Here is a 25936-nt window from a genome sequence, read left to right on the forward strand (position 1 = left end):
GCCATTTATAAGTAGTGTACTAAGATACACTGATGGCAAGAAATCTCGAAGTCAGAACCAAATTCAAAGATTTTGAAAACAGTCACTAATAAAAATAAACAAAAACAACACTTGTATGTCTTCAACTCATATAAAGAACTTTTGCTAAAAGAGGCAAATAAAATTAACTCATTAATGGCTGACAAATTTTTAAAGCAATACAAACTTCCCTATATTTCCCTGTATTTAATTTCAACAGAGAATTTTCTTGCTTTTATCTGCCTTTACTTGATCCATAATAGATCATTCTACACCAAATTTATAGAGATATAGATATTTGAGTCCCCTGAAGTGGGAAGCACATCTTAATTATTTCTATCTCAGAAATTCAGTATACCATTGCTATATTTTAAATGGATAACCAACAAGGACCTACTGTATAGCATAGGGAACTCTGCTCAATGTTATGTGGCAGCCTGGATGGGAGAGGAGTTTGGGGTAGAATGGATACATGTATATGTATGGCTGAGTCCCTGCTCTGTCCACATGAAACTGTCACATCGTTACTTCGCTATACTACAATACAAAATAAAACATTAAAAAAAATAAAGAAGAAACTCAGTACATCAAAGTCATCTAAGATGACTTTTGGGTGGACTAATAGGTCAACTACTGAACAAAATTGAAGGCAAATTTTTATGAGGAAACTTTATAGCAGGGCTTCTCCAACTTTAACACACGTAAGGATCCCTGGAAGACCGTGTTCAAATGCTGATTTGGATTCAGCAGGTCTCAAGTGGGGCTTTAGTTGCTGCATGTCCAACCTGCCCCTAGCTGACGCTACTGCTGACCACATGAATCAACAGCAAGAATTTACAGGCACTTCTTATCCTTCAGGCCCTTCCATTCAGCAACTAATTGTAGAAAATTTCACCTGAAAATTTCCTCTGCTTTTCTGTCAACAAAAGACAACCCTATTCCCTAGCTTTCTGATTACAATTTAAGAGACAATAGTGACAAGGCAAAAACAAAGCGGGTGGGGGAGGTTGGTAAAAAGAAGATATTCCCACAGGCACAGAAGCATCTTTTATTTATTTATTTATTTATTTATTTTTTAAATTTTATTTTTTATTTTTTAAATTTTAAAATCTTTAATTCTTACATGCATTCCCAAACATGAACCCCCCTCCCACCTCCCTCCCCACAACATCTCTCTGGGTCAAATAACTGGAACGTTTGCCAGATTTTATGATGTAACATAAAGTTATGATGTAACATAATTCGGAGTAACAATATGTGGAATTAAGTGCAAAAGGCAATGGGAGTATCTTAGTCTCTCCAAGCAAGGGTTACTTAAGCTCCATGGAATTCCTCCAAAGCAAACTCCTTACTTAGCATACATGTCCCCCATGCCAAGCTCAGACTGAACATACCTCGGCACTCTGTCCGCGTGAGTGTGCTCTGATAACCAGGTCGGCACTGACAGGTGTAAGAGCCCTGCGTGTTAATACACTCGCCACCAGCACAAGGGTTCTTCTCACATTCATCAACATCTGCAAAGCACGGTATATTTGAGGAAGAAGTTAGATGGCCATAACTCTAAGACCATTTTGTTGGTTTCCTTTACATGTTAAAACACTTTCAAGAAATAAATAGCTTAATGAAAGGTTCCTTTTTCTTTCCACTACAATAACGGTGCCACCAGCCACTTGAAGACTGGTCGGGTTGAGCAGTTAAAGTGTATTATTTTCCTGCGTCATTCTTCAGAGTAAAATGCCAAAGAATAGCAACTCAACACTCCACGCTAATAAACGTTTTCTCTTCCCTGGGTCTGGTCTAAGGGAATCAAACAGACTAACATTTCAGAAGTGGCTTCTGGGTAGGATTCTAAGTGTCTCTTGAAACTCGTTGCTTCAATAAAAAGAAGGCCCAACCATATCTAATCATTGCTTTCTAAGCTGCGTTAAGAATATTACAACAAACCATGAAGCTATCGCAGTCTGAAGGACACGTCTCGCCCACCACTACCACCTTGCCCCCAGACAGGCTCTCACTAGTTTTATAGTCATTTAGAGCTACCGGTATACTTACAGGTAAACTGGGTTTTATTCCTCTGTAAAGACAAGGAAGCTAAGGCTTATGGAAGATAACCCACTTGTTTGAAGTCACAAGCTTCTTGCGGCAGATGCAGGTCTGATCTCAACCCTCAGCTAGATGTTCCCTCTCCCACCTAGCTCTGGAGGACCTCTAAGGACTGAAGCACTCTCTCCTAGTGGGCTACTCGAAGGGGCTTTCGAAAACACTTTATTCTTGCATTATATTTCCTTCTTCACTAACTTGACTGCCTTGTCAACACTTAAACTTCCTTGCTTCATTCTTTACTGACTAACTAGACATAGTTGGCGAGTTATTCATTCAAATTAGTAACACATGCAAAGTTTCACAATTTTGGGGTATTTTTAACGCTTTGTTTTAATGGTCAGGCTTTAATACGACATCTTAAGTAAGAGTTGCCAGCAATGCCTTGAATTTATTTTACAATGAAAGTTAAAAGCCACTATAGTAGGCATAGGATTTTCCTGGTGGCTCAGTGGTAAAGAATCTGCTGGTCAATGCAGAAGACTGGCTTTGATCTGTGAGTCAGGAAGATCAGCTGAAGAAGAAAATGGCAACCCACTCCAGTATTCTTGCCTGGGGAATCCCATGGACAGAGAAGCCTGGTGGGCTACAGTCCATGGTGTCACTAGAGTCAGACTCGACTTAGCTACTAAACAACAACAAACAACAGTAGGCATAAGAATGCCCCCGCAAACATGTTCATGTCCTAATCCCCAGAACCTGTGAATATGCTACATGGCAAGGGGAGTCAAATTAAGCTACTAGTTGGTAGAATATCCATTCCTCCTGAAATACACAGCTGTGCTGTGCTGGGCTATGCTTAGTCACTCAGTCGTGTCCAACTCTTTGTGACCCCATGGACTATAGCCTACCAGGTTCCTCTGTCCATAAGGATTCTCCAGGAAATAATCCTGGAGTAGGTTGCCATGCCCTTCTCCAGGGGATCTTTCCAACCCAAGAATCGAACCCAGGTCTCCCACATGGCAGGCAGATTCTTTACCAATTAAGCCCCCAGGGAAGCCCAATATATAGCTGGTCCAGTGTAATCACAAAGATACTTAAACGTGAAGGAGAGTGTTAGAAGAGAGAACCAGAGAGTTAGAGAGAAATTTGAAGAAGCTACACTGCTGACTTTGAAGATGAAGAAACAGCCCTTCAGCAAGGAAACAGACAGCCTCTAGATGCTGGAAAAGGCAGAGACATGGATTCTCTCCAAGAGCCTCCATAAGGAACACAGCCATGCTGACACCTTGATTTTAGCCTGGTAAGAAATATGTCGGACTTCTAATCTCTGGAAATATAAGATAATAAATCTGTGCTGCTTTAAAGCCACTAAGTTTGAGGCAATCTGTTACAGCAGTCATAGAAAACCTGTCCAGTCATGGAGCAGAGCTGCACGTGGCAGCCTCTCGGTGCCAGCGCAGTGGTTCATCACGTACCAATGCACTCCCCACGGAGGTCCAGCTGGAATCCTTTGTTGCACTCACACCGGTAGCTCCCGGGGGTTGGGATGCAGCGTCCATTTTGACAGAGATAGCGAAAGAGCTGGCAGTAATCAGTGACATTGACTGGTAGCACCCCTAAAAGAACAGCATGAGACCCCATTAAAATTATTTAAAATTAGAGCATCTTTCATCAGCACTGAATTCCGTAATAACAGGGAAGATGCTGAACCTTAAAGGAAGGAGGACACGCGTTGGGCAAAGGTTATCTGGTACCAACAGAGAGTGTTTCCGTTCCTGCCTACAGAGAGTACCTGTGCATCCTGGCGCATGCAGCCAGCTACTGCAGCCCAGCAGTAGCCTGCTCCTCTGCCCACTTCTCCCTCCCCATCTCTTTGCCTCATGTTCAAGCCACCAGTTGGCGGGAAAAGCTTAATATTTAACTACTTGCAAAAATTGTTTTGCATGATACATAACCTAAAGTGTAATTTTACACCTCCCCTCTATGAATCAGATTTAAATCTCTCCCACAGTATCAATAACAAAAGGATGCTAATTTCTGGAGAATATGAAATTGTCCATTTTCCTCTATGTAATAGGCTAGTTGAGAACTTTATACATGAGACTGTGTAAATGCAATACTTAAGAATTCTAAATTTAATGACTTAGGCAGCATAAACAATGACAACAAAATTAACCTAATTAATGCAAGAAAAGTAATTGGATGACTTTTTGAATTCTTACTTGGTGGTTCCCGCGATGGATATGGATATTCCACTGGTGGTCGAGGGATCATGATTTGAGGCCCAGGAGGAAAGCCAGGAGGGACAGGGGGAACGGGAGGAACGGGGCCAAGGGGTGGAGGAGGATATCCTGGCCTCTCAGGAATTACCATAGGGACGGAGCACAGCTTGTTGAAATCCTCTGGAAAAAATACAACACAATAGCTGAGCTACAGCATATGTCACAGGCCCCTGGGAATCACCCTTACTGTTTAAAGGAATTCTGAATAAAATGGATCCACAAATGACATAGGTCAACTGAAGAAAAGGCAAAAAGCCAACAGACTTCATTCCCATCCCTAATACCTAGAGCAGCAACCACACAGAAACAATAATTCAAAACCCCCCAAAAAGAAAAACTTCCCATGGTAGTACCACATACCCCTCCTAAAACCTAAGAAGTCTTTACCTATGTCAAAATTGACCTCGAGGTAGAATAGAATATGATGCCACGATCTCCACCCAGTCTTCCCACCCATGGCTCCCACAGGGCTCTAAAGAACACGTGATTTATTTGATGTACATTGGAAAGCTGCTGGTGGTCTTTAGTGGGGATGAGACATGATCAGATGAACATTTTCAGAAGATCATTCTCATTGGATCTGGAGAATGTACCAGAAAGAGACAAGGCTGCTGCAGAAGCCCAAGGGCAAGACAAGGATGGCTGGACCAGGGAGCTAATGATAGAACCGGATAGAAGTAAACACATCTGAAGCATATTTAGAGATAAGATAAATGGACTGTGCTCAGGGAAGGAGTAAATGTCAGTAAATAAGGGAACAGGAAATCACAGGAAAGTCGTAGCCGAGGAGAACAGGAAACCAGGAGTGAGCTGTAGTTCTCCACTTGAGAAACAAGGCTGGCGTGGGTGCCGTCTGCTGAGATGGGAAACACTGTGACGGGGGCAGGTTTGGTGAACAGAAGCCAAAAGGTGAATTCTGAGATATCAGACATCCACATGGAGATGTCACATAGCAGTTTTATGAAAGAGTTTGGAGCCTAGAGAAGAAGTCAGGGTTGCTGCTAAGTTTGGGGGTTTTCAGTGGATAGGTGGTATTTAAAGTCATGGGGATGGGTGAGCTCCCATGAGGAAGGTGTGGAAAGTGAAGAGAAAGGAGTAAGGAGACAGAGCCCTGATGGATACCTATTTGTAAAAGACAAGAACGTGACAGAGAAGAAACAGCCCACGGGGCAGAAGAAGCACCAAGGGTGATGATCAGCTGTTTCCCCTGTGACTGCACGTGCAGACCGATTCCTACTTTCCACAATGCCAGTTCCTTATGAGGATAAATCATGTTTGGCACATTTCAGGGAGTGGGGGGCTCAGGGAGGAAGACTTCCAAACTGGTATTTTTAAGCAGGATTCAAGTTTTGAGAAGGGTATTTACTTAACTATCCATTTTCATGTTTCCTATAAATAGCCATATTTTGTCATAGTTCACTTCAAAAAGTAAACTATATGACTTTTAAATTTTCTTTTTTCCCCTCTTTCCAGAATGTTGATGATTTTATTATCTCTGTCACACAGGAATTCTCCCATAGAAACTTTTCATGCTACCTTCATCCATTAATAGAAATTAGGCTAGTATTTTTATTTTCCTTGTGGACTAAAATCTGACTTATTCAATCACACAGTAATATGTCTTACTGAAATGTATGTATATTCCAACCTCATTGGACATATTGTCCATTAACAGTTGGCTAAACTTTTCACTTTCATGCATTGAAGAAGGAAATGGCAACCCACTCCAGTGTTCTTGCCTGGAGAATCCCAGGGATGGGGGAGCCTGGTGGGCTGCCGTCTATGGGGCTGCACAGAGTCGGACACGACTGAAGCGACTTAGCACAGCACAGAACAAACATACCTAGCTACCATGTACTTTGTTGTTATTTTCTGATCCATTACTGAAACGTTTTCAATCATATCTGACATTTCCAACTCAGATTAAGTTTATGTTTTCAGAGAATTCTATTACTGCATTATTGATCTGGAATTTTAATCCACAGAGATTCAGTAATGCCTGACTGAATCTGGAAAGGATTTATATGTTGTTTATGCTTCCCTGAATCAGAATGCTACAACCCCTATTTTCAAATCACAGTGATCTTTCTTATAGAATTATTACCTGGATGTGCCATATCATTTCCTGGCTACCTGCTTTCTAACAACTTTCTACCACTAAGACTGTGTGGCAGCATTTTAACCAAGGATCATATCAAACTCACAATTAATTCCTACTCTCAGCCTCACCTGGAAAACTGCACATAAGAGGAATTTATTAACTATGATAGATTTAGTTGAATTGCAATTGTACTTAGTTTCCAAGCACCAATCAATCTTCTCTTTTAAAGGTCTTTTAGGATTCCTATAAAAGAAGTTGGGTAGCTTATCAACATTTCTGCTAATTTGGTTATATTATTTTAGAGTGTGTCAGTCGCTCAGTCATGTCCGACTCTTCGTGACTCCATGGACTATAGCCTGCCAGGTTCTTCTGTCCATGGGAATTCTCCAGGCAAAAATACTGGAGTGGGTTGCCATTCCATTCTCCAGGGGAATCTTCCCTATCCAGGGATTAAACCTGGATCTCCACCATTGTAGGCAGATTTACCACTGAGGCACCAGGGAAGCCCAAGCATGCCATTAAATTCATCTTAACCTCTCCATGAAAGTATATCAGTCTGGTTCTGTACTTTTTCCTACTTTAGTTTAGGAACTTTCCATTGAGCCCCTTTACATTCAAAATCAGCAACATGGGGCTAATTTTGTTCAACTGATGTCCATCTTTTCTATCTCTATTTAACTTGGAGATGAAACTGATTTATTTTTAAAGTGAAAAGCTGACCAATCTGAAATAATCCTTCCTATGTTATCATTCTTCATTCATTAAGAACCTAGAGCTCTGTGGTATTGGTATGAAACATTTGAACAAACAAAGAGCAAACACACACATCTACCTGAAAACTAGTTTGTTCTATCCATTTGCTCTACCCTGAGCCTATCTTGGGGTTGTACATCTTTCAGTGGTACCCCTGGGAGAGCACCTGCCTGGAAAGTCACAGAGGGGAACCAAGCCTTCTGCTCCACGCGCCCTAAAGTAAGTCCTTAGGCACATATGGCTACTCTAGTCCTCTTTCTTCTATTCAAGGCCTGATTGAGACAGGAAAGAATTCACATCAATGCTGCTGATTCCTAAGTTAATATATATATTTAAAAAGCAATTCTCCTGATATCCATGCTGTATGTTTTAGTGGAAAGTCATGTGCTTCTAAATAGTGATCTACTATATGCTCCCGCTAATGAACTAAGGAGGCAGCATTATATTTTTAGGCTGTAGACAGTCAAAATATATGGCAATATATAGCTTGTTATATGTTAAAATATTGAAAAGACTTCTTTCTTGCTTTTTAATCCATATGTATAATTCTCAATAATAAACAGAAATTTTAAAATAACATCTGTGAGCAGGCCTATAATCCATGATCTTGGGCATTCATAGTCTGTGAATAGCACACTCTGAAGTATTTCATTAACTCTGGATTCATCCATCCTCATATTGACTTTTTCTCCTAAAATTTCCTGATTAAAACACACTTTCAGGAACCAGATTGAGAAGTAACTATAACCCCAGTTTTTAGTTACAGCTGGTGAGAAAGATGTCACCTAATAAGTTGTACACTAACTGAATGCCTCCCATCAGCAAGTTTTTGCCAAGTACTGGTGAAGTGTTAAAAAAGCAGAAGGAATGTGGCACTGTAATGATGACTGAGACCCCCTAATGAAATTTATCAGCTAGCAAAAAAGCAATACAGGAACACATACGGGCCCAAAGCTGAGCAGATGGTGTCTATCATAGCAACAGTACACACCTAGAGCACTGAGCTAGAAGGTAGCACTTCCCGCTGTGGCTATCTTGGGATGTGCATGGATTAGGTCATATCTGAGTGGGAACTTAACCAACAAGAGGGCATATAACAGGTAGAGGTGGTAGGGGTGAGGAGTGGGGAGTAAGGACCTGAACTGAGGAGAAGTTTGAGAAGAAAGGTTGCCTTCTTTTCTGACCACAACACAGTAAGATTAGATCTCAATTACACGAGAAAAACTATTAAAAATTCCAACATATGGAGGCTGAACAACACGCTTCTGAATAACCAACAAATCAGAGAATAAATCAAAAAAGAAATCAAAATATGCATAGAAACTAATGAAAATGAAAACACAACCCAAAACCTGTGGGACACTATAAAAGCAGTGCTAAGAGGAAAGTTCATAGCAATACAGGCATACCTCAAGAAACAAGAAAAAAAGTCAAATAAATAACCTAACTCTACATCTAAAGCAACTAGAAAAGGAAGAAATGGAGAACCCCAGAGTTAGTAGAAGGAAAGAAATCTTAAAAATTGGGGCAGAAATAAATGCAAAAAAACCCAAAAGAGACCATAGCAAAAATCAACAAAGCCAAAAGCTGGTTCTTTGAAAGGATAAATAAAATTGACAAACCATTAGCCAGACTCACCAAGAGACAAAGAGAGAAAAATCAAATCAATAAAATTAGAAATGAAAATGGAGAGATCGCAACAGATAACACAGAAATACAAAGGATCGTAAGAGACTACTATCAGCAATTATATGCCAATAAAATGGACAACGTGGAAGAAATGGACAAATTCTTAGAAAAGTACAATTTTCCAAAACTGAACCAGCAAGAAATAGAAAATCTTAACAGACCCATCACAAGCACGGAAATTGAAACTGTAGTCAGAAATCTTCCAGCAAACAAAAGCCCAGGTACAGACGGCTTCACAGCTGAATTCCACCAAAAATTTTGAGAAGAGCTAACACCTATCCTACTCAAACTCTTCCAGAAAATTGCAGAGGAAGGTTAACTTCCAAACTCATTCTATGAGGCCACCATCACCCTAATACCAAAACCTGACAAAGATGTCACAAAAAAGAAAACTACAGGCCAATATCACTGATGAACATAGATGCAAAAATCCTCAACAAAATTCTAGCAATCAGAATCCAACAACACATTAAAAAGATCATACACCATGACCAAGTGGGCTTTATCCCAGGGATGCAAGGATTCTTCAATATCCGCAAATCAATCAATGTAATTCACCACATCAACAAATTGAAAAATAAAAGGCATATGATTATCTCAATAGATGCAGAGAAGGCCTTTGACAAAATTCAACATCCATTTATGATAAAAACTCTCCAGAAAGCAGGAATAGAAGGAACATACCTCAACATAATAAAAGCTATATATGACAAACCCACAGCAAACATTATCCTCAATGGTGAAAAATTGAAAGCATTTCCCCTAAAGTGAGAAACAAGACAAGGGTACCCACTTTCACCACTACTATTCAACATAGTTCTGGAAGTTTTGGCCGCAGCAATCAGAGCAGAAAAAGAAATAAAAGGAATCCAAATTGGAAAAGAAGAAGTAAAACTCTCACTGTTTGCAGATGGCATGATCCTCTACATAGAAAACCCTAAAGACTTCACCAGAAAATTACTAGAGCTAATCAATGAATATAGTAAAGTTGCAGGATATAAAGTCAACACACAGAAATCCCTTGCATTCCTATATGCTGATAATGAGAAAGTTGAAAAAGAAATTAAGGAAACAATTCCATTCACCATTGCAACGAAAAGAATAAAATATTTAGGAATATATCTACCTAAAGAAACTAAAGACCTATATAGAGAAAACTATAAAACACTGATGAAAGAAATCAAAGAGGACATGAATAGATGGAGAAATATACCATGTTCGTGGATCAGAAGAATCAATATAGTGAAAATGAGTATACTACCCAAAGCAATCTACAAATTCAATGCAATCCCTATCAAGCTACCAATGGTATTTTTCACAGAACTAGAAAAAATAATTTCAAGATTTGTATGGAAATACAAAAAACCTCATATAGCCAAAGCAATCTTGAGAAAGAAGAATGGAACTAGAGGAATCAACTTGCCTGACTTCAGGCTCTACTACAAAGCCACAGTCATCAAGACAGTATGGTACTGGCACAAAGGCAGAAATATAGATCAATGGAACCAAATAGAAAGCCCAGAGATAAATCCACACACATATGGACACCTTATCTTTGACAAAAGAGGCAAGAATATACAATGGAGTAAAGACAATCTCTTTAACAAGTGGTGCTAGGAAAACTGGTCAACTACTTGTAAAAGAATGAAACCAGATCACTTTCTAACACCGCACACAAAAATAAACTCAAAATGGATTAAAGATCAAAATGTAAGACCAGAAACTATAAAACTCCTAGAGGAGAACATAGGCAAAACACTCTCAGACATAAATCACAGCAGGATCCTCTATGATCCACTCCCCCCCCCCCACCAAATTCTAGAAATAAAAGCAAAAATAAACAAATGGGATCTAATTAAAATTAAAAGCTTCTGCACAACAAAGGAAAATATAAGCAAGGTGAAAAGACAGCCTTCTGATTGGGAGAAAATAATAGCAAATGAAGCAACTGACAAACAACTAATCTCAAAAATATACAAGCAACTTATGCAGCTCAATTCCAGAAAAATAAACGACCCAATCAAAAAATGGGCCAAAGAACTAAATAGACATTTCTCCAAAGAAGACATACGGATGGCTAACAAACACATGAAAAGATGCTCAACATCACTCATTATCAGAGAAATGCAAATCAAGACCACAATGAGGTACCATTTCACACCAGTCAGAATGGCTGCGATCCAAAAGTCTGCAAGAAATAAATGCTGGAGAGGGTGTGGAGAAAACGGAACCCTCCTGCACTGTTGGTGGGAATGCAAACTAGGACAGCCACTATGGAGAACAGTGTGGAGATTCCTTAAAAAACTGCAAATAGAACTGCCTTATGACCCAGCAATCCCACTGCTGGGCATACACACCGAGGAAACCAGAATTGAATGAGACACATGTACCCCAATGTTCATTGCAGCACTGTTTATAATAGCCAGGACATGGAAACAACCTAGATGTCCATCAGTAGATGAATGGATAAGAAAGCTGTGGTACATATACACAATGGAGTATCACTCAGCCATTAGAAAGAACACATTTGAATCAGTTCTGATGAGATGGATGAAACTGGAGCCGATTATACAGAGTGAAGTAAGCCAGAAAGAAAAACACCAATACAGTATACTAACACATATATATGGAATTTAGAAAGATGGCAATGATGACCCTGTATGTAAGACAGCAAAAGAGACACAGATGTGTAGAGCGGACTTTTGGACTCAGAGGGAGAGGGAGAGGGTGGGATGATTTGGGAGAATGGCATTGAAACATGTATACTATCATGTAAGAAACGAATCGCCAGTCTATGTCCGATGCAGGATACAGCATGCTTGGGGCTGGTGCACGGGGATGACCCAGAGAGATGTTATGGGGAGGGAGGTGGGAGGGGGGTTCATGTTTGGGAACGCATGTACACCCGTGGTGGATTCATGTCAATGTATGGCAAAACCAATACAGTATTGTAAAATAAAAATTAAAAAAAGAAAAGAAAGGATGCTTGAGTTTAGAAATGCACAGGCTGGGTTCAAGGAAAGCTGAATTATATAATTTAATTAGAAAATAAAGCTACTACAAAGAACAAGAATTAAAAGACGAACTGGGATCAGATTTGGAGACTTTTCTGCTAAAAAGTAAAATTTTATTTTCAGGGATGGCTGAGATGGTAAAGCATCTGTCTGCAATGCGAGAGACCCAGGTTTCCCTGGGTTGGGAAGATCCCCTGGACAAGGAAATGGCAATCCACTCCAGCACTCTTGCCTGGAAAATCCCATGGACGGAGGAACCTGATAGGCTATAGTCCATGGGGTCGCAAAGATTCGGACATGACTGAGCGACTTCATTTCACTTTGTTTTCAAGAAATGGAGTGACTTGGACCACTAGATAAGCCTGAGTTCATCCTGAGAAAAATTTTCCGGACATCTTTCTCTACATTTTCCCCAGACACAATTTTTAAAAACTGAATTTCAGTTGAGTTAGGCTTTGGAAAACATTCTGTGGCAGCTGTGGACTTCAGGGAGAGCAGGTAGGAGGCCACTTAAATAGTCCACATAAGAAAAAGTGAGCTTTACATGGAAATGAATAAGACATGGAAGAGAAGTCAAAACAAAACAAAAAAATCAACAGGACTACGTGGCAAGGTAGAAGAGGGGAGTGTCAAATATTAGGGCAGGAAGAATTTATATCCACAATATCTCACCTGAAAGGCTCTAAATGAGTTGACTCTGATACTAGTGAGCTTTTGAGCCCTACGTGAGAGCCGAAAGAAATACCTGAGGATAAGGAAGAGCCAGTTCTTCCAGGCTGGTCAGGCTGCTAGCCAGCGGTAATTCGCAAGCTAAGTACGATTCTAAGTGCCTGAGAACAGAGTCATGTGTACAGACCTCTGTGTTTCCCCTGTTCACTACCTGGGGAAACTTCTCTGAAGGTCCTCTGTCTTATTTTCTGGAATCTTATTCACTTACCCCAGTTCCCACTAGAACTGCAGCATGCACATCATCACTAGGGCTTGCAGGGGTTGAGATGGGAGGCTCTGTGGATAAATGGAAGGGCTCTCACCAGTTGCTCTGATGGGACACATCTCGGGGGCGACTGTGACCCCGGGAGACCAGCACCGGCCGACGTCACAGCAGCACTGCACCTTGGTGACGGACTGCGGCAGCTGGTTAGAACAGCGCCCATTCGCCAGAGCCGTGTAACAGTATCCTGGGCGGACATCTGAGAAGACAAAGAAACCCCAACACATGTGTCACTGAGACCAAACTTAGGGAAGACTCTCTCCTGCCCCCACACCTCCACCTTTCCCTCTGGGGCTGGAGCCGGGTGAACAGACTGACGGAAGCAGCGGTGCCCTGGAAGGGAAGCTGTGCGCCCTGCACCGGGAACAATGCTCCCGTTCCTCTGTTCCTCTGTCTCACACCTTCTGCCCCTAGGGCTGGGGCACTTGGCCCAAGTCCTGCATTCTATCCCCAAGGTGGGGACGAATGATTATAACCATACGAGACCAGCGGAAAAGAGATGCAGAAAATCCCTGCAGTGACAGAGTCGTGTCTCTATACTGAAGGGAGGCTGTGTTGTCCTTCCTTTCAAACAACTTAATTTGAGTCACTTTAGGCAAATGTTGATACAAATCTATTTTAAAACAATATGAAGTCTGCATGATAGTCTACATTCCTAAAAGATCTTATTTCTCAGTCTGAACCTGTCAGACTTGTGAAATTGTTTTTTTGAAAAGGAATGAGCCACTTTGCAGTCAGATCCAATGCTTGTTAGTCAAGATTTCCTTTGGTCCTGAGGCCCTAACAGATTTGATAAGGCACTAATGATATACAAGTTCAAAAGGTACACAGTTGCAAGTTCTTAGTGCTAAAGGATATAGTAATTAAAGAAATTAAAAGTTTATTTTGGCAGAAAGGTATCTTCTCAAAGCAACAGAGGAAGATGTTTCTATCACTTTTAAAAAGATTTATTTATGGCTGTGCCGGGTGTTCACTGCTGTGCCGGGTTTTCTCTAGCTGTGCACAGTGGGGGTTAATCTTCATTGTGGTACGTGCGCTTCTCATTGCAGTTGCTCTCTTACTGTGGAGCACAGGATCTAGGTACACGGGCTTCAGTAGTGGCAGCTCATGGGCTCTGGAGCACAGTCTCAGCACACAGGCTTACTCGCTCCGCAGCATGACTGATCATCCCGGATCAGGGATAAAACCCATGTTCCCTGAATTGGCAGGCAGATTCTTTACCACAGAGCCACCAGGAAAGCCTATATATGTGTGTGTGTGTGTGTATATATATATACACACACACACATATATATATATCACTTTTACTGGGTTACATCATGTCTGACTGTTGTGACAACACTGACACACTGAACTACAACTCTGAGCTACCAGAAAAGAGCCGAAGACAAAGGAAAACGCTAACTGTTCCACGACGCTTTGAGGTCATGCCATGGAGTAGCAGAGGCAGGGAGCCAACTGCAGAGCACCTTGATCCGTCATGTGTTAGGGGTATACCTCTCCAAGTAAAACGTATCTCTGTACAGTTCTATAAAATAAACTTTTGAAATGTAACCAATATTTTAAATGTAACCAGTATTTTGTTATATGAAGGAACACAACTGGGAAATCCTTTTGTAAGGTGAGGAATTTGTTTATAGTCAAAAACCTGTCCCTATGTTTCCTGTAAGTCTGCATATTAACCATCATTTGATCAGAGAGGATCAGACCCATAACTGCTTTCATCTACATCATTCTTGAAAACACAAAGCCTTAAAATCTTACGGGTTGCAATAAATTAATGAAAGACAAGGGAAAAACCAAGGCTAACTTGGAAACACTTAAATTATTAACGTCAAATGAAGATGGCTACAACAAACCTAGAGAAATCATTAAGAGAAAATTGTGGGTCAGCTTTAAAGGATATGAGATTATTTCTAAAAAGTACTTAAAACCACTAGCATGTATGAGTATGCTTTCCAGAAATGTTTTGTGGTCCCAGCTCCTGCACCTTTGGTCAGACAGTCTCAGCAAAGAGGCAGAACAAGTTTGATCCAGGGTAAATGAATGGAGAGGGGAGTGAAGACAAAGAATGCTCTGTGGAAATATGGGTGGCATCTCCCCTAGGAAGAAGGGGGAGAAACAGAACTTCCTGCTTCCTAATTTGCATTGCCTTAAAGCCACTAATACATCATATACTCCAGGATTAATATTTTGGGCATGAAAACCAAAGACTGTTAAGAATGGGAAGAGATGTTCAAAAACTGGCTTATATCCCAGCTTCAAGTGAATTTGGTGGTCAAAACCCAGTATAAACACTTGACCAAAATTTGTATATACAATTTTCAGTGTGGGCTATCTTGCAGAGCAAAACTGAGACCTACAGCTGCCAACTGCAAACTCCTAATGAGCTAATGTCTATTATTTTGCAAATTATCTATGATATTATTTTACTGCCCAGCTGGCTGACTTATATGATAAATCAGTTGGTCAGAGACTTTTGAACAAAATGGTGAATGCTGAGGCTGGAACAATTACCAACCACATTTGGGTTGCTGGCAGGTCCTGATTTATAAATGGCACCTGCATCTACAATAATCATTTTACTAGTTTTTCTTTTTTTTTTTTTTTTGAAGGAGGGGTTCTGTTAAGAGAATACACATTCACATAACATAACTATAAAGAAAACCAATGGGAAGATGTGTGGAAAGCAGAAACCATTCAGAGAAACTGACCCTTGGACACACCAGCCTGAAGTTTTGTCATCAGATGGCAGTGCCAAAGGAAATCGTCTGGTGCTAGATCACTTTGCCCAGAGGATATGGGGTGGATTTAAAGTAATCTAAAGATCTATAGGAATTGGAACAGAGTGGGGGAAATGGTAAGATTTGGAGGAGGTAAAGGGAGGTTGACTTCCCTGATGGCTCAGATGGCAAAGAATCTGCCTGCAATGCAGGAGACTGGGGTTCAGTTGCTGGGGGTTGGGAAGATCCCCTGGAGAAAAGGGAGGCTGGAGAAACTGTAGGAACTGTAGACCTGGCCAAAACACTTGGCAGAAGAGGAGAAGGAAACTTTCTTCTTTTCTCCACTTCTGAATCACCTGGCCTTACTCTCTGGACCCAGAAATCACATTATATCAAAACAAATATATGATGGATTAAACGTGTGTTTGCAGGTCATCTTAGCCTGTCAACAGGTTTCCCCTAACCAATCACTAACACTAGTGTGGCCAACTGGGAGCTAGGAGCTGTGAGGCCCATGCTAGGTACACAGCATCTTAAGACTCCTAGGAATTGATGAGATGGAACACAGTAATATGAAAAGACAACCCTATGAAAAGTACTATAAAGTGCCAAAGGAAGATCACAGAGCGAAAAATAAAATGCAGTAAGGCTGCAATATCTTTCAGGATAAAGGGAGAGTTGGGACTGGTGAGACCTGTGAGTTGCTGAACATGATAACAGAAGGTAACAGGTGGAATATCATGGTTCAGAGAGATGTCTAAGGAAGATACCACACTCCATGATCTACACATGGGTTTTCCTACTGGTTAGATTCACTATTTCCAAGCAACCAGCTTGCCAACAAACCTTGGATTTGTTTATAAGTTGGAGACTATACATATTTTCTTATCACTGGGGGTAATTTTAGGGGTCTTTGTGGTTTACCAAGGCAGGAAATATCAGCAGTAGAGAAGGCAGAAATGTCATTGGGATCATTCTATATAGCAAGTTGCTAATTATGGGTACCATGGAGTTCCAAGGAGGCAGAAACGGTGCTTGCCTAGGGGTATGGCAAGCAAAGGTTTACTGCATCCAGTCTTCATTTGGGAGGGGTCAGAAGCAGTGGGCGGGGTCTGGACTGTGAACTCAGCCCAAGTCGGAATATGAGCTCCCTCATTTATTAACTGTTTAAACAACTGGACCAAATTATTTATCTAAATTTCTTAAACCTTGGCTTTTCCCCTTCTACAGTACTGTTCTGAACATTAAGTTATATAACTTCCATAAAATACCTCACACCTAGGAGGTGACCCAGGAATCCTAGTTCCCTCCTTTCATAAAAAAAAGTTAGTGTCGATATATCAGGCAGAAAGGAAAGAACTTTAAAAATGAAAACTGATATGTAAATGTGTTAAAATGATTAAAGCGAATTATTTTAATGCCATTTGCACTCTTTGAAGGTTAACAACAACAACAAAAGTCTACCTATTATCTGGCCAGGAAAGAACTTCTGCTAAGCATAAGCACTGGAGGTCATGTGCTCATTGGGTTAGTATGGAGAGAAAAAGGAGCTACATGAGCTGTACTTGCCATCCTTTTATGCAATTCCAAGATCTATGGATAGATTCTGGAAAACTAGGCCATCTAGGCACCATGACCATCGTTTCTAAGAAAAACCCAGATATGCTTCCCTCACGAGTTGATCTTATTCAAATGTCAACTGGGAGACTGCCCTCAGCTTTTATTATGTGTGACTAACTAAAAAGGAATTTAGAATTTTGGTGCAATTCTGTTTTGGTCTGAAATTCGTGGCCTGTGGTGAGGATATGAAGTTGTCTTTGAAAATTTGAGCCAGAAACAAACATCAAACGATAGCATTCATTTTTCTCCAGGGCCTTTCACCACAGGCTTCCTAACTTTGCCCTTATAATAAGAAATTACTTAGGTCGATATTCAAATACTTACTGAGTGCCTACTATATGTCAGGACTCATGCTGAGAATCACCACTGGGAACTTAAGGATAGCAATTAGTGTTTCTTAAGGAGAACTATCTTCTTCATTAAGAGATAAAAACACATAGAAACACAGAATTTCCCTATAAAACCATGTATAATGAGTGTATCCTTAGGTTTGGGATGAGGGGAGAAATCACTTTCAGGTAAGCTGATCTGCAACACCTTCAAAGACAAAGAATCTGAGGAGAAGTTGAAAAGAGGCTGGAGTTGAAGGGTGTATCCTAAGTGCCGCAACATGAATGAAGGAATTGCCATGAATGGCCCATTTTGGGGGTGAGAAGGGGAGACTATGATGACAAGTCTGCAAGGTTGGAAGGGGTCAGAGAGTGCAGCTTCTTCACTATTGGGCTGTGCATTCTTGAACTCCAACTTTATTCTAGAATACTGGACCTTGAAGGAAATCTCAGCAACTATTAAATCTAGCAATTGTCAAATCTCTCTCTCTCTCTTTTTTTTTTTTTTTTTTTACAACAGAACCTCTTGTTTAATTGATGTTTTACATGGAAGTGCAACACCCATCCAGATAAAAGGAAAATTGCCTAGCATGTGTTTATGGGGGTGGGGGTGGCAGGAAACTTTTACACTCAGCCTACCCCTTTTTTTCCTGCCCCCTATCCCATCCTAGCAATCCTAGAGGGCTAGGCAGTCCCATGAGGATTCTGTGGGACATAAATTGAAAACCACTAATTACCAAATCCTAGTGGAAAACTACCAGAGGTTCTTGGGCAAGAGAGTTATTTAATCAAAGCATCGTTTTAGGAAGATAAATCTAAGAAGGTGGATTGTAGGGAAACCACAAAGCACGGATAGCAATGAAGAGATTACTGCAAAACTTCTGACCTGAATTAACATAGGTCCCAGGAAATGACTGAAGGCGAGGGTAAAGAGAGAGAGGTGTCGAGGATGGCTTCCAGGTCTGATAGTCACATCGCTGCAAAGTTAATTCACACTGAGTATATCTGTAGGGTCTCCAGGACCATCTCTTTATGGGAGGTAGAAATGTCAAAGCAAGACTGCAAGCACCTCTGTTCTTTAAGAGAATGGTCAACTATTTAATAGATCTTCATGAAAGTACGTTTTACTTCAAGTAAGAATATGTATCTTCCTTGACAAGCTGTTTAGAATGATGTTTCTTACGGAACTGATTTAGAGAAAATGCACGCTGTTTATAATCACACCTACCTATGCATCTGGTACCATCTGGAGAGGTGTAAAAACCAGGGGGACATTTACAAAAGTAGCTGCTGACTGTGTTCGTACATTCACCCCCATCACAGATTCCAGGAATAGTGCTGCATTCGTCAATATCTGGAATGAAAAGAAGAGCTTCAGTATTCTTAGGACACAGTATAAAACCGTCTGTCATTCCAAGAACTCAGAGTTTAAGTCTTGTCAAATCGTGTCCCCAGAAATAGTGATCTTTATAGAATAAAAGCTGCCTGTACTTGTTCAATCACCCAGTCGTGTCCAGCTCTTTGCGACCCCATGGACTGCAGCACGCCAGACCTCTCTGTCCTTCACCATCTCCCACAGTTTGCCCAAGTTCATGTGCATTGCATCAGTGATGCTGTCAAACCATCTCATCTTCTGACACCCTCTTCTCCTTCTGCCCTCAATCTTTCCCAGCAACACGAGGGGGAAAAAAAAAAAAAAAACCCTGCCCATGGAATTGTTAATTCAAAGTCAGAGTGCTTCTTATTTCCACACAGGTTTACCCAAGAAATTTACCAGATTTGCAAGATTAGAGCAAAATGAAAGAAATTTTGCCTTTAAAATCTAAAATTGGACAGTTGTTTCAAGTCCTTTACAGCATGCTAATGTTTCAAATATTTTGTTTAAAATTTTCTTTTCCCTTTTCATGTTTTGCATTGAGTTAAGCTCCCTTTCTATTCACTCTATGTTCTGCATTGCTTCCTGAACTTTAGATCTGATTTTCCACAGATACTGAAACCCTACAGAGAAGACCATGTGGTCTGACTACTGGCCAAGACATGGCCAACTTGGTTCTCAGGGGCTCCCAGACTGGCACTATAATGATCTTCTGTGGGGTCAGGGAGTGAATTGTGGCAGACACTGAGACGCTTCACCAGATACCCTTTCAGGGGATGACTTGTCCCAGAGCTGGGAGTGCCGTCTGGAGATGGCCTGCAGCTCCCAGCTCCTCTCGGGAGTGCCTAAGCTCCGAGGGCTGTCTCATCTGAGCTTACATCCTTCCCAGGCGCCCACATCCACTGGCTGATTGTAGAGGAGGGATAATGGTCTGGTCATCTCGCTCCAAAGGGTACAACTATAAAAACCACTCAAATCCCCCAAGCCCCTGTGGGGTCGGCTGAGGGCAGAGCTGTGGTTAGTCCTCAGGGCCTGAGGCCAGAAGGCCACTTCCTTCTCCTTAAGGAAGCAGTGGGAGTTGCTTAGGACAAATCTGATCATTTCCTTCAAGGAGAGCTTTGCAACAGCCACAATCAGACACTGACCGTTGTCAATAGATGTGCACCAGTGAGGGGAGAGAAGAAATAGAGGGCTTCCTGCTTAGGCTAAAAGTGAACTCAAAGCCCCAGGTATCTGCATGGCCTCTTCTCTAAGACAAGCGGGGCTTTCTGCACTGACCTAGGGAGAGGGACAGTCTGAACCAAGCTTCCTGGAACACTGCAATGGCTAGACTGCCACTGTAAGGAGTTTAAAAATAAGAACCTTTCTTCTCTAGGTTCAGGACTGCTCTTCACTGGCAAAACAAAATAAGAGTTCTGAGTGTGTCTTCTGACTCAAGTTCACCAGGTTAGTCAAAAAGACAGCAGTGACACTGTTTCCATGCAGTTTAACCTTCTTAAAAGCAAAACCCCTTTTCTTCTAGGCTAGGTTAGAGGCTAAACCAACCAATATGTCACTGCTTACGTTAGAGTCAGTGCTAACCCAGACAGATCGTCCTTGTGAAGCTGCGTAAGGGAAAAGGTGCATACTCTACTCTGACAGATATAAACATCACTGGGGAGTCAGTGAAAGTCAAGCAGAGAAACAGCCAAGGACGGAGCCTAAGAGTCCTGAACTGGCATAACCTTATTGTTATGCCAGTTATCTTGCATCCAGCTCTCTGAGATCTCATGAACTGCAGCACGCCAGGCTTCCCTGCCCTTTACTATCTCCCTGAGTTTGCTCAAACTCATGTCCATTGAATTAGTGATGCCGTCCAATCATCTCATCCTCTCTTGCCCTCTTCTCCTCTTGTCCTTAATCTTTCCCAGCATCAGTGTCTTTTCCAATGAGTTGGCTCTTCGCATCAGGTGGCCAAAGTATTAAAGCTTCAACATCAGTCCTTCTCTAACCATAATCTCAAGGATCATTTTAAGGCAGTTCTTTAACATCAATTCTTCTGTATTTACCAGTCACATTCCTACCTAAAATCAACAAAAGGCCAAACAGCTATATCAAAGAGTTTAGAGGATCTGACAACCTCATCTAAAGGAGAGGGGAGGTTATAACACAAAGGTATTAAGACAAGTGCACCTTTCTCAAAGTATCCCTAAAAGTTAATGTCTGAGTCACATAACTAACACCTCTCAAAAATTATGTGAGCAGATAGTATCTATTAAAAGAAACATTTTTCTATGTGTTTGTAAAAAAGACTGCTATCATCCTCATTAAGGTCACTTAACAGACATCAATATCCAAAGAGGTTATTCAAGTAGATAGGGTATATCAGAAAAATGTTATTTAAAAACAAGAATTAATTTTGGCCAGGTGGAGGAAACATCTTCTTTCACATGCTGGCTACTTTAGACTTGGACCCTTAAGACAACACAGCAATAATCAGAGTTAATTTTTATTGAGTGTCAGGCATTGTCCAAATGCATTATATGTCAACTCATCGAACCCTCACACTATAGACATGATCATAGAACCTGATTTCTATAATCCTATAATTTTCTGAATTCCATAAATTCTATAAATTTCTGCATTCCACTTAGGTCTTTAGAAAACTGGCATGAATAAAACCCAAAACAAGAACAAAGAGGTTCATGTATAAAGTGATGTTAAACCCAAGTCTCCAACTGCCCAGGGCTGGACAGGGAGGAAGCAGGGTTTCCACCTAGATGCACACCTTCAAAGGTCAACAGGTCAGGAAACACACTGTAGGGCGTACCTCTTTACTGTGCACAAAAATAAAGCTAGAGTACCAGGTCAAATTGTTCAATTTGAAGGAGCTTCTTAAATGGTTCTGAATCCCCTTCAACATCCCCTCCTCGGTGACACACCCTTTCCCTTCCTGAGTCTAGGGCTTTTGCACTTTCCTGAACCACCCGCTTCTCAGTCTCATCACTTCCTGGCAGTGGAGTGAGTTGTGATTCCATGAGCAGGCTGTGGTGGGAATCCCTGACAGTGAAAGTCTGAAATAAAGCATCTGAATCAAAATCACTGATACTCTGAAACTCATTTGTACTATTATTTTTCCAGGCTCTTAGCACACTGAGTTTGTCTTCTTTTAATAGAATAACAGGGATCCCACATAGGAAAGAACTTGAGATCAGTGGATTTCTCAGCATTTTTGTATCAATGATCAACTAATTGATCATTTGTATCAACTGATCAACTAAAATCAATCTGTATCAAATGCCAGCCACAAAAGTAAATCCATTTTGAGGGGTTTGGTGGGGAGTAGAACTTGGCTGAGGAGAGCTACTTCTGTGCTCTGAATAGCTCGCCCTGTTTCCCTGGGGCAGGACAGAGCTGCTGGGAAGCAGCATACCCTTGGCCTCACTGGCTTCTTGCTGTGGACCTAGGAAGAGGCACAGATGGCTGGTCCCTTTCCTCCTGATTTACTGCCCCGGTCTTTATTGTTCTTCTTTGTTATCTCTCTGTTTCATCTGCTCTCTCCAGGCAATCTTCCCATCCCTCAGCCTCTTGCCTATCCTGGGACTCCTTTAGCAGGACGGGAGGAAGGATGGTGGAGGGCAGGCAGATGGAGTTGGGTCCCAGTTCTGAGACAAGCATCTGGGAGCTTCATCCAGGATCACAGATGTCGAAATGACTGAGAGATGGGGGAAACCAGCTAACATGACTCTCTAGATCCCGACTGTCCAGATTACTAACAAAGTAAGAAAAAAAGGAACTAAAAAGCGTGGCAGTTGTTCAAAAGCATTATGTGACACTAATAATTTTAAGTGCCACCGAGCTTGTGAGAGTCTTTATTATTATTGCTTTATTAGACACCTGAAATCCAGTGTAAAATAGGTGACTACAAAGCTAACAAGCTAATTCTTCAAGCTGTGTCCAAAAAAACCCACATCAGCCTTATTTGTAATTTACAGTCACACCATGCTTGCCAGTTTTCATGGTCCCTTATTCATGCAGCACCAGCTGTCTGATCCCAACTGAGAGAAACAGTGAGAAATGTGAAGATGGAGGCCTGACTGCAGAACTAGAAAGAAGGCCCAGATACCTCCTTATTCAACCTCCTCATTTGAAAGCCGATGTAACTCAGAGCTGGTAACTGACTTGTCCAAGATTACACACAGGAGGAGGGACACTGCCAGGGCTAGGATACCTTATTCCCAGGGCTCCTGTGCCTCTATCACAGAGTTTCTGTTTAGCAACTGGATGGGAACCGGGGAGCTTGAACAGTGAGTCAGGGCCTGTCCCAGCTGTGGAGGATGGAGCCCGATCAATAGCAAATGTATTAAGTGGCCCCAGGAATTCTCCTTGGTGCCTGAGAGGATGAGAGCCCCTGCATCAGATAAATACGCCATTATTTTAGAAAGGGGAAGTCTTAAGGGTTTTGGCTCACATATTAGGGAGTGCACAGACTTAAGAGCTGCATTTTGAAAAAAGTCCTTTGCATCACGCAGTGTTATAATTGCTAAAGGCTGGGCTGGCGATAATCTAAATCCCAAAATATTAGTGGTTAATTAGGAATCCAAGGGACTTCTTCCAGAAATAAAACATAATCCTTTCATTACACTTTTTATTTCTTAATTTCCTCCCACAGTAACCTATGCAAATACGGACTTGGTTTCCAAAAAGAAAAGGCTCGTGTGTTCTTTCAGTGTGCACACTCTCGAGTCACTGGAAAAATCAACAACAAAGGTGGGCATGAACTCTGCTTCCCTTTTTCCCAAATCACAGCTCTAAATTTTAATCTTTTTCTTCTTAAATTTATGGAAATTTAATCATTTTTATTTAATTGCTCCAGTTTGTTAATTTATATTTCAAAGGTACCTAAATTGGACATGTTGCTATAAAACTTGGCCCATGATTTTCCAAAAAGTTTTGGGAAAAGGGGGATATTTTAAGAAGTAAGGTAGTATCCTGCAAAACGAGGATGTCACACAAAGCTGCTTTTGCCATCACTGAGGGTGTGGAGGTTGGCATCTTATAAATTGAGTAAAACCAATTTTTGTTTGAATTGTAAAAAATGACTCTGGGCTTCCAAGTACCCAGTTCCCTCCTCTCCACAGCAAGAGGAAGATACATTTAAAAACCACTCAAAGTAATGGTAAAGGTTCTGGAACCATTTTGACAAGAGCACAGAACACTCCCTAGCCCACGGCCTGACCATCTTCCTAGGGGACATGTGGGCTGTTGATATTCTCTGTGATGGGTGCCAGATTTTCCAGAAATCCTTCTATTTACCACCCGGAGATGACCCCACTCCCAGAGCCAGGGAGTCGAAGGAGGGGACCCCTCACCAAGCATTCTCAGAGGATGTTCTGACTACTTTCCTACCAGAGTTAGACAGGGCAACAGTGCCCAAACCAGTCCCCAGGTCACAGTCCGTATGGTACTAATGGGATCGTCTCTTCTCATGTCAGTTTTGCATAGAAAAACTTAAAAGGAAGTGGAAAAACCATCATCTAAATTTAATGTAACAGGAGATGGCAAAGAAAAAAAAAAGGTTTAGCCAAAAGTATTCTGTTTTTATCTGGCTACTGACTTCAATATGTAGCCAGAAAAAAACATATTTGTGGAAAAGGATTAAGTAATTTTCAGACTGAATTTTTGGTTCATTGGACACACTACTCTAATAGGTTTCTTAGCATTAATGAAAGTGTTTTGAATCACTTTTCTTTCAGTCTGAGCATTAAATCTGTGCATCTTCTGTCTAGTTCACAATGAAAGGAAACGAGCAATCCTGACTGATGCAGATTCACTGGGCTGAATGAAAGCAAGGGTCACAGGAAAGCATTTCTAGTTGAAACTGGAAGCTATTATAATCCCAGAAAACAAAACACAGACTGGACAAGTGATATGTAGCATATTGCCCTAAAGCTAACTACATGTCAAAGTTGAACGTAATAAGCTGAGAAAGCCTAAAAATGACACGTTGTTGATGTGGATTTTTCATATGATAAACCATAAAGCTTATGAATGTCATAAAAAATATGTATGATACTACCTGGAAATCTATACCATAATATTTTTAATGTTCCAAAATATTAGGAAATATTGTTATTAAAGTAGGAGCCATGACTTGCATCCAGGAAAAAAAGACAATATGATAGATACCACAAGGACCACAGCGTGAATCAAAAGAAGTTAAATTTTAGCACTATCTGATGACTTAGTCAGGGCACTTAACACACCCAAGACAATTTCTTAATTTATAACGTAAAAGGGTAAAACCAAGTAAATTCTTTGCCCTTTTAGTATCAACATTCTCTACTTCTAACTTAATCCACAATATAACTTCTAAAATACATTAGCCTATGGAGTCAACTTTGTTGGCTTGAAACAATGTTTTTAAGAAGCCCTGCTTCCTTAGAAAGAACCTAAGTATTTTTACAGCTATCTCACCTGTTTATATCATGTTCAAGAACATATCATTACAAATTATAGGATGATTAATAACTTAAAAACAAGTCTAACCCATAAAGATAATTTTATCACAGATTATTCAGTTTCAGGGCAAGTAGATGTTAAACTTCTTAAATGTAATTCATATTTAAAGCTGCCTTTTGCACATATGATATACCCTGGCCATCAACAAGGAAAGATTAATGATCCAATTCCTGACAAATGACTTAGTATGTTTTCCTCATTGCTAGGTTTTAGGACTATAGATACAACAGCAACTGCTTTCAACAAAAGTGCTTGCCTCAAAATGAAACCTTCTCTCACCCCAAAGACAGTGAGTGGAGAATGAAGGGAAAGGTCTTTTGTGCTCAGCCTGATGAAAGATGTTGCCTTGAGAATGCTATTACACTGTCAAACATTACATATATACAATACATGAACTCACTAAAGAAAAGAATTCAGTGCTGCCTACTTTTATTTCCTGGATGCTTCCCTCTCATGAAAAAAAATATATTTATTACACTTGGAAGCCAGGCCTCATT

The 25936-nt window shown here is 40.9% G+C and overlaps 1 protein-coding gene across 1 annotated transcript in view; it reads right to left on the reverse strand.

Annotated features, from left to right (window-relative positions):
• Nucleotides 1-25936, reverse strand: part of FBN1 (fibrillin 1) — a 275163-nt gene that overhangs the window by 118491 nt on the left and 130736 nt on the right. Inside the window, exons 9-13 of the mRNA XM_018054172.1 lie at nucleotides 18792-18917; nucleotides 12932-13090; nucleotides 4284-4463; nucleotides 3537-3677; nucleotides 1413-1532 (exon numbers count right to left, since the gene is read on the reverse strand). Of these exons, the coding sequence (XP_017909661.1) occupies nucleotides 1413-1532; nucleotides 3537-3677; nucleotides 4284-4463; nucleotides 12932-13090; nucleotides 18792-18917 (726 nt within the window). The remainder of the gene's footprint in view (nucleotides 1-1412; nucleotides 1533-3536; nucleotides 3678-4283; nucleotides 4464-12931; nucleotides 13091-18791; nucleotides 18918-25936) is intronic.

This window comes from Capra hircus, chromosome 10, assembly GCF_001704415.2.
Source record: "Capra hircus breed San Clemente chromosome 10, ASM170441v1, whole genome shotgun sequence".
In the NCBI taxonomy this organism is placed as follows: Eukaryota; Metazoa; Chordata; class Mammalia; order Artiodactyla; family Bovidae; genus Capra; species Capra hircus.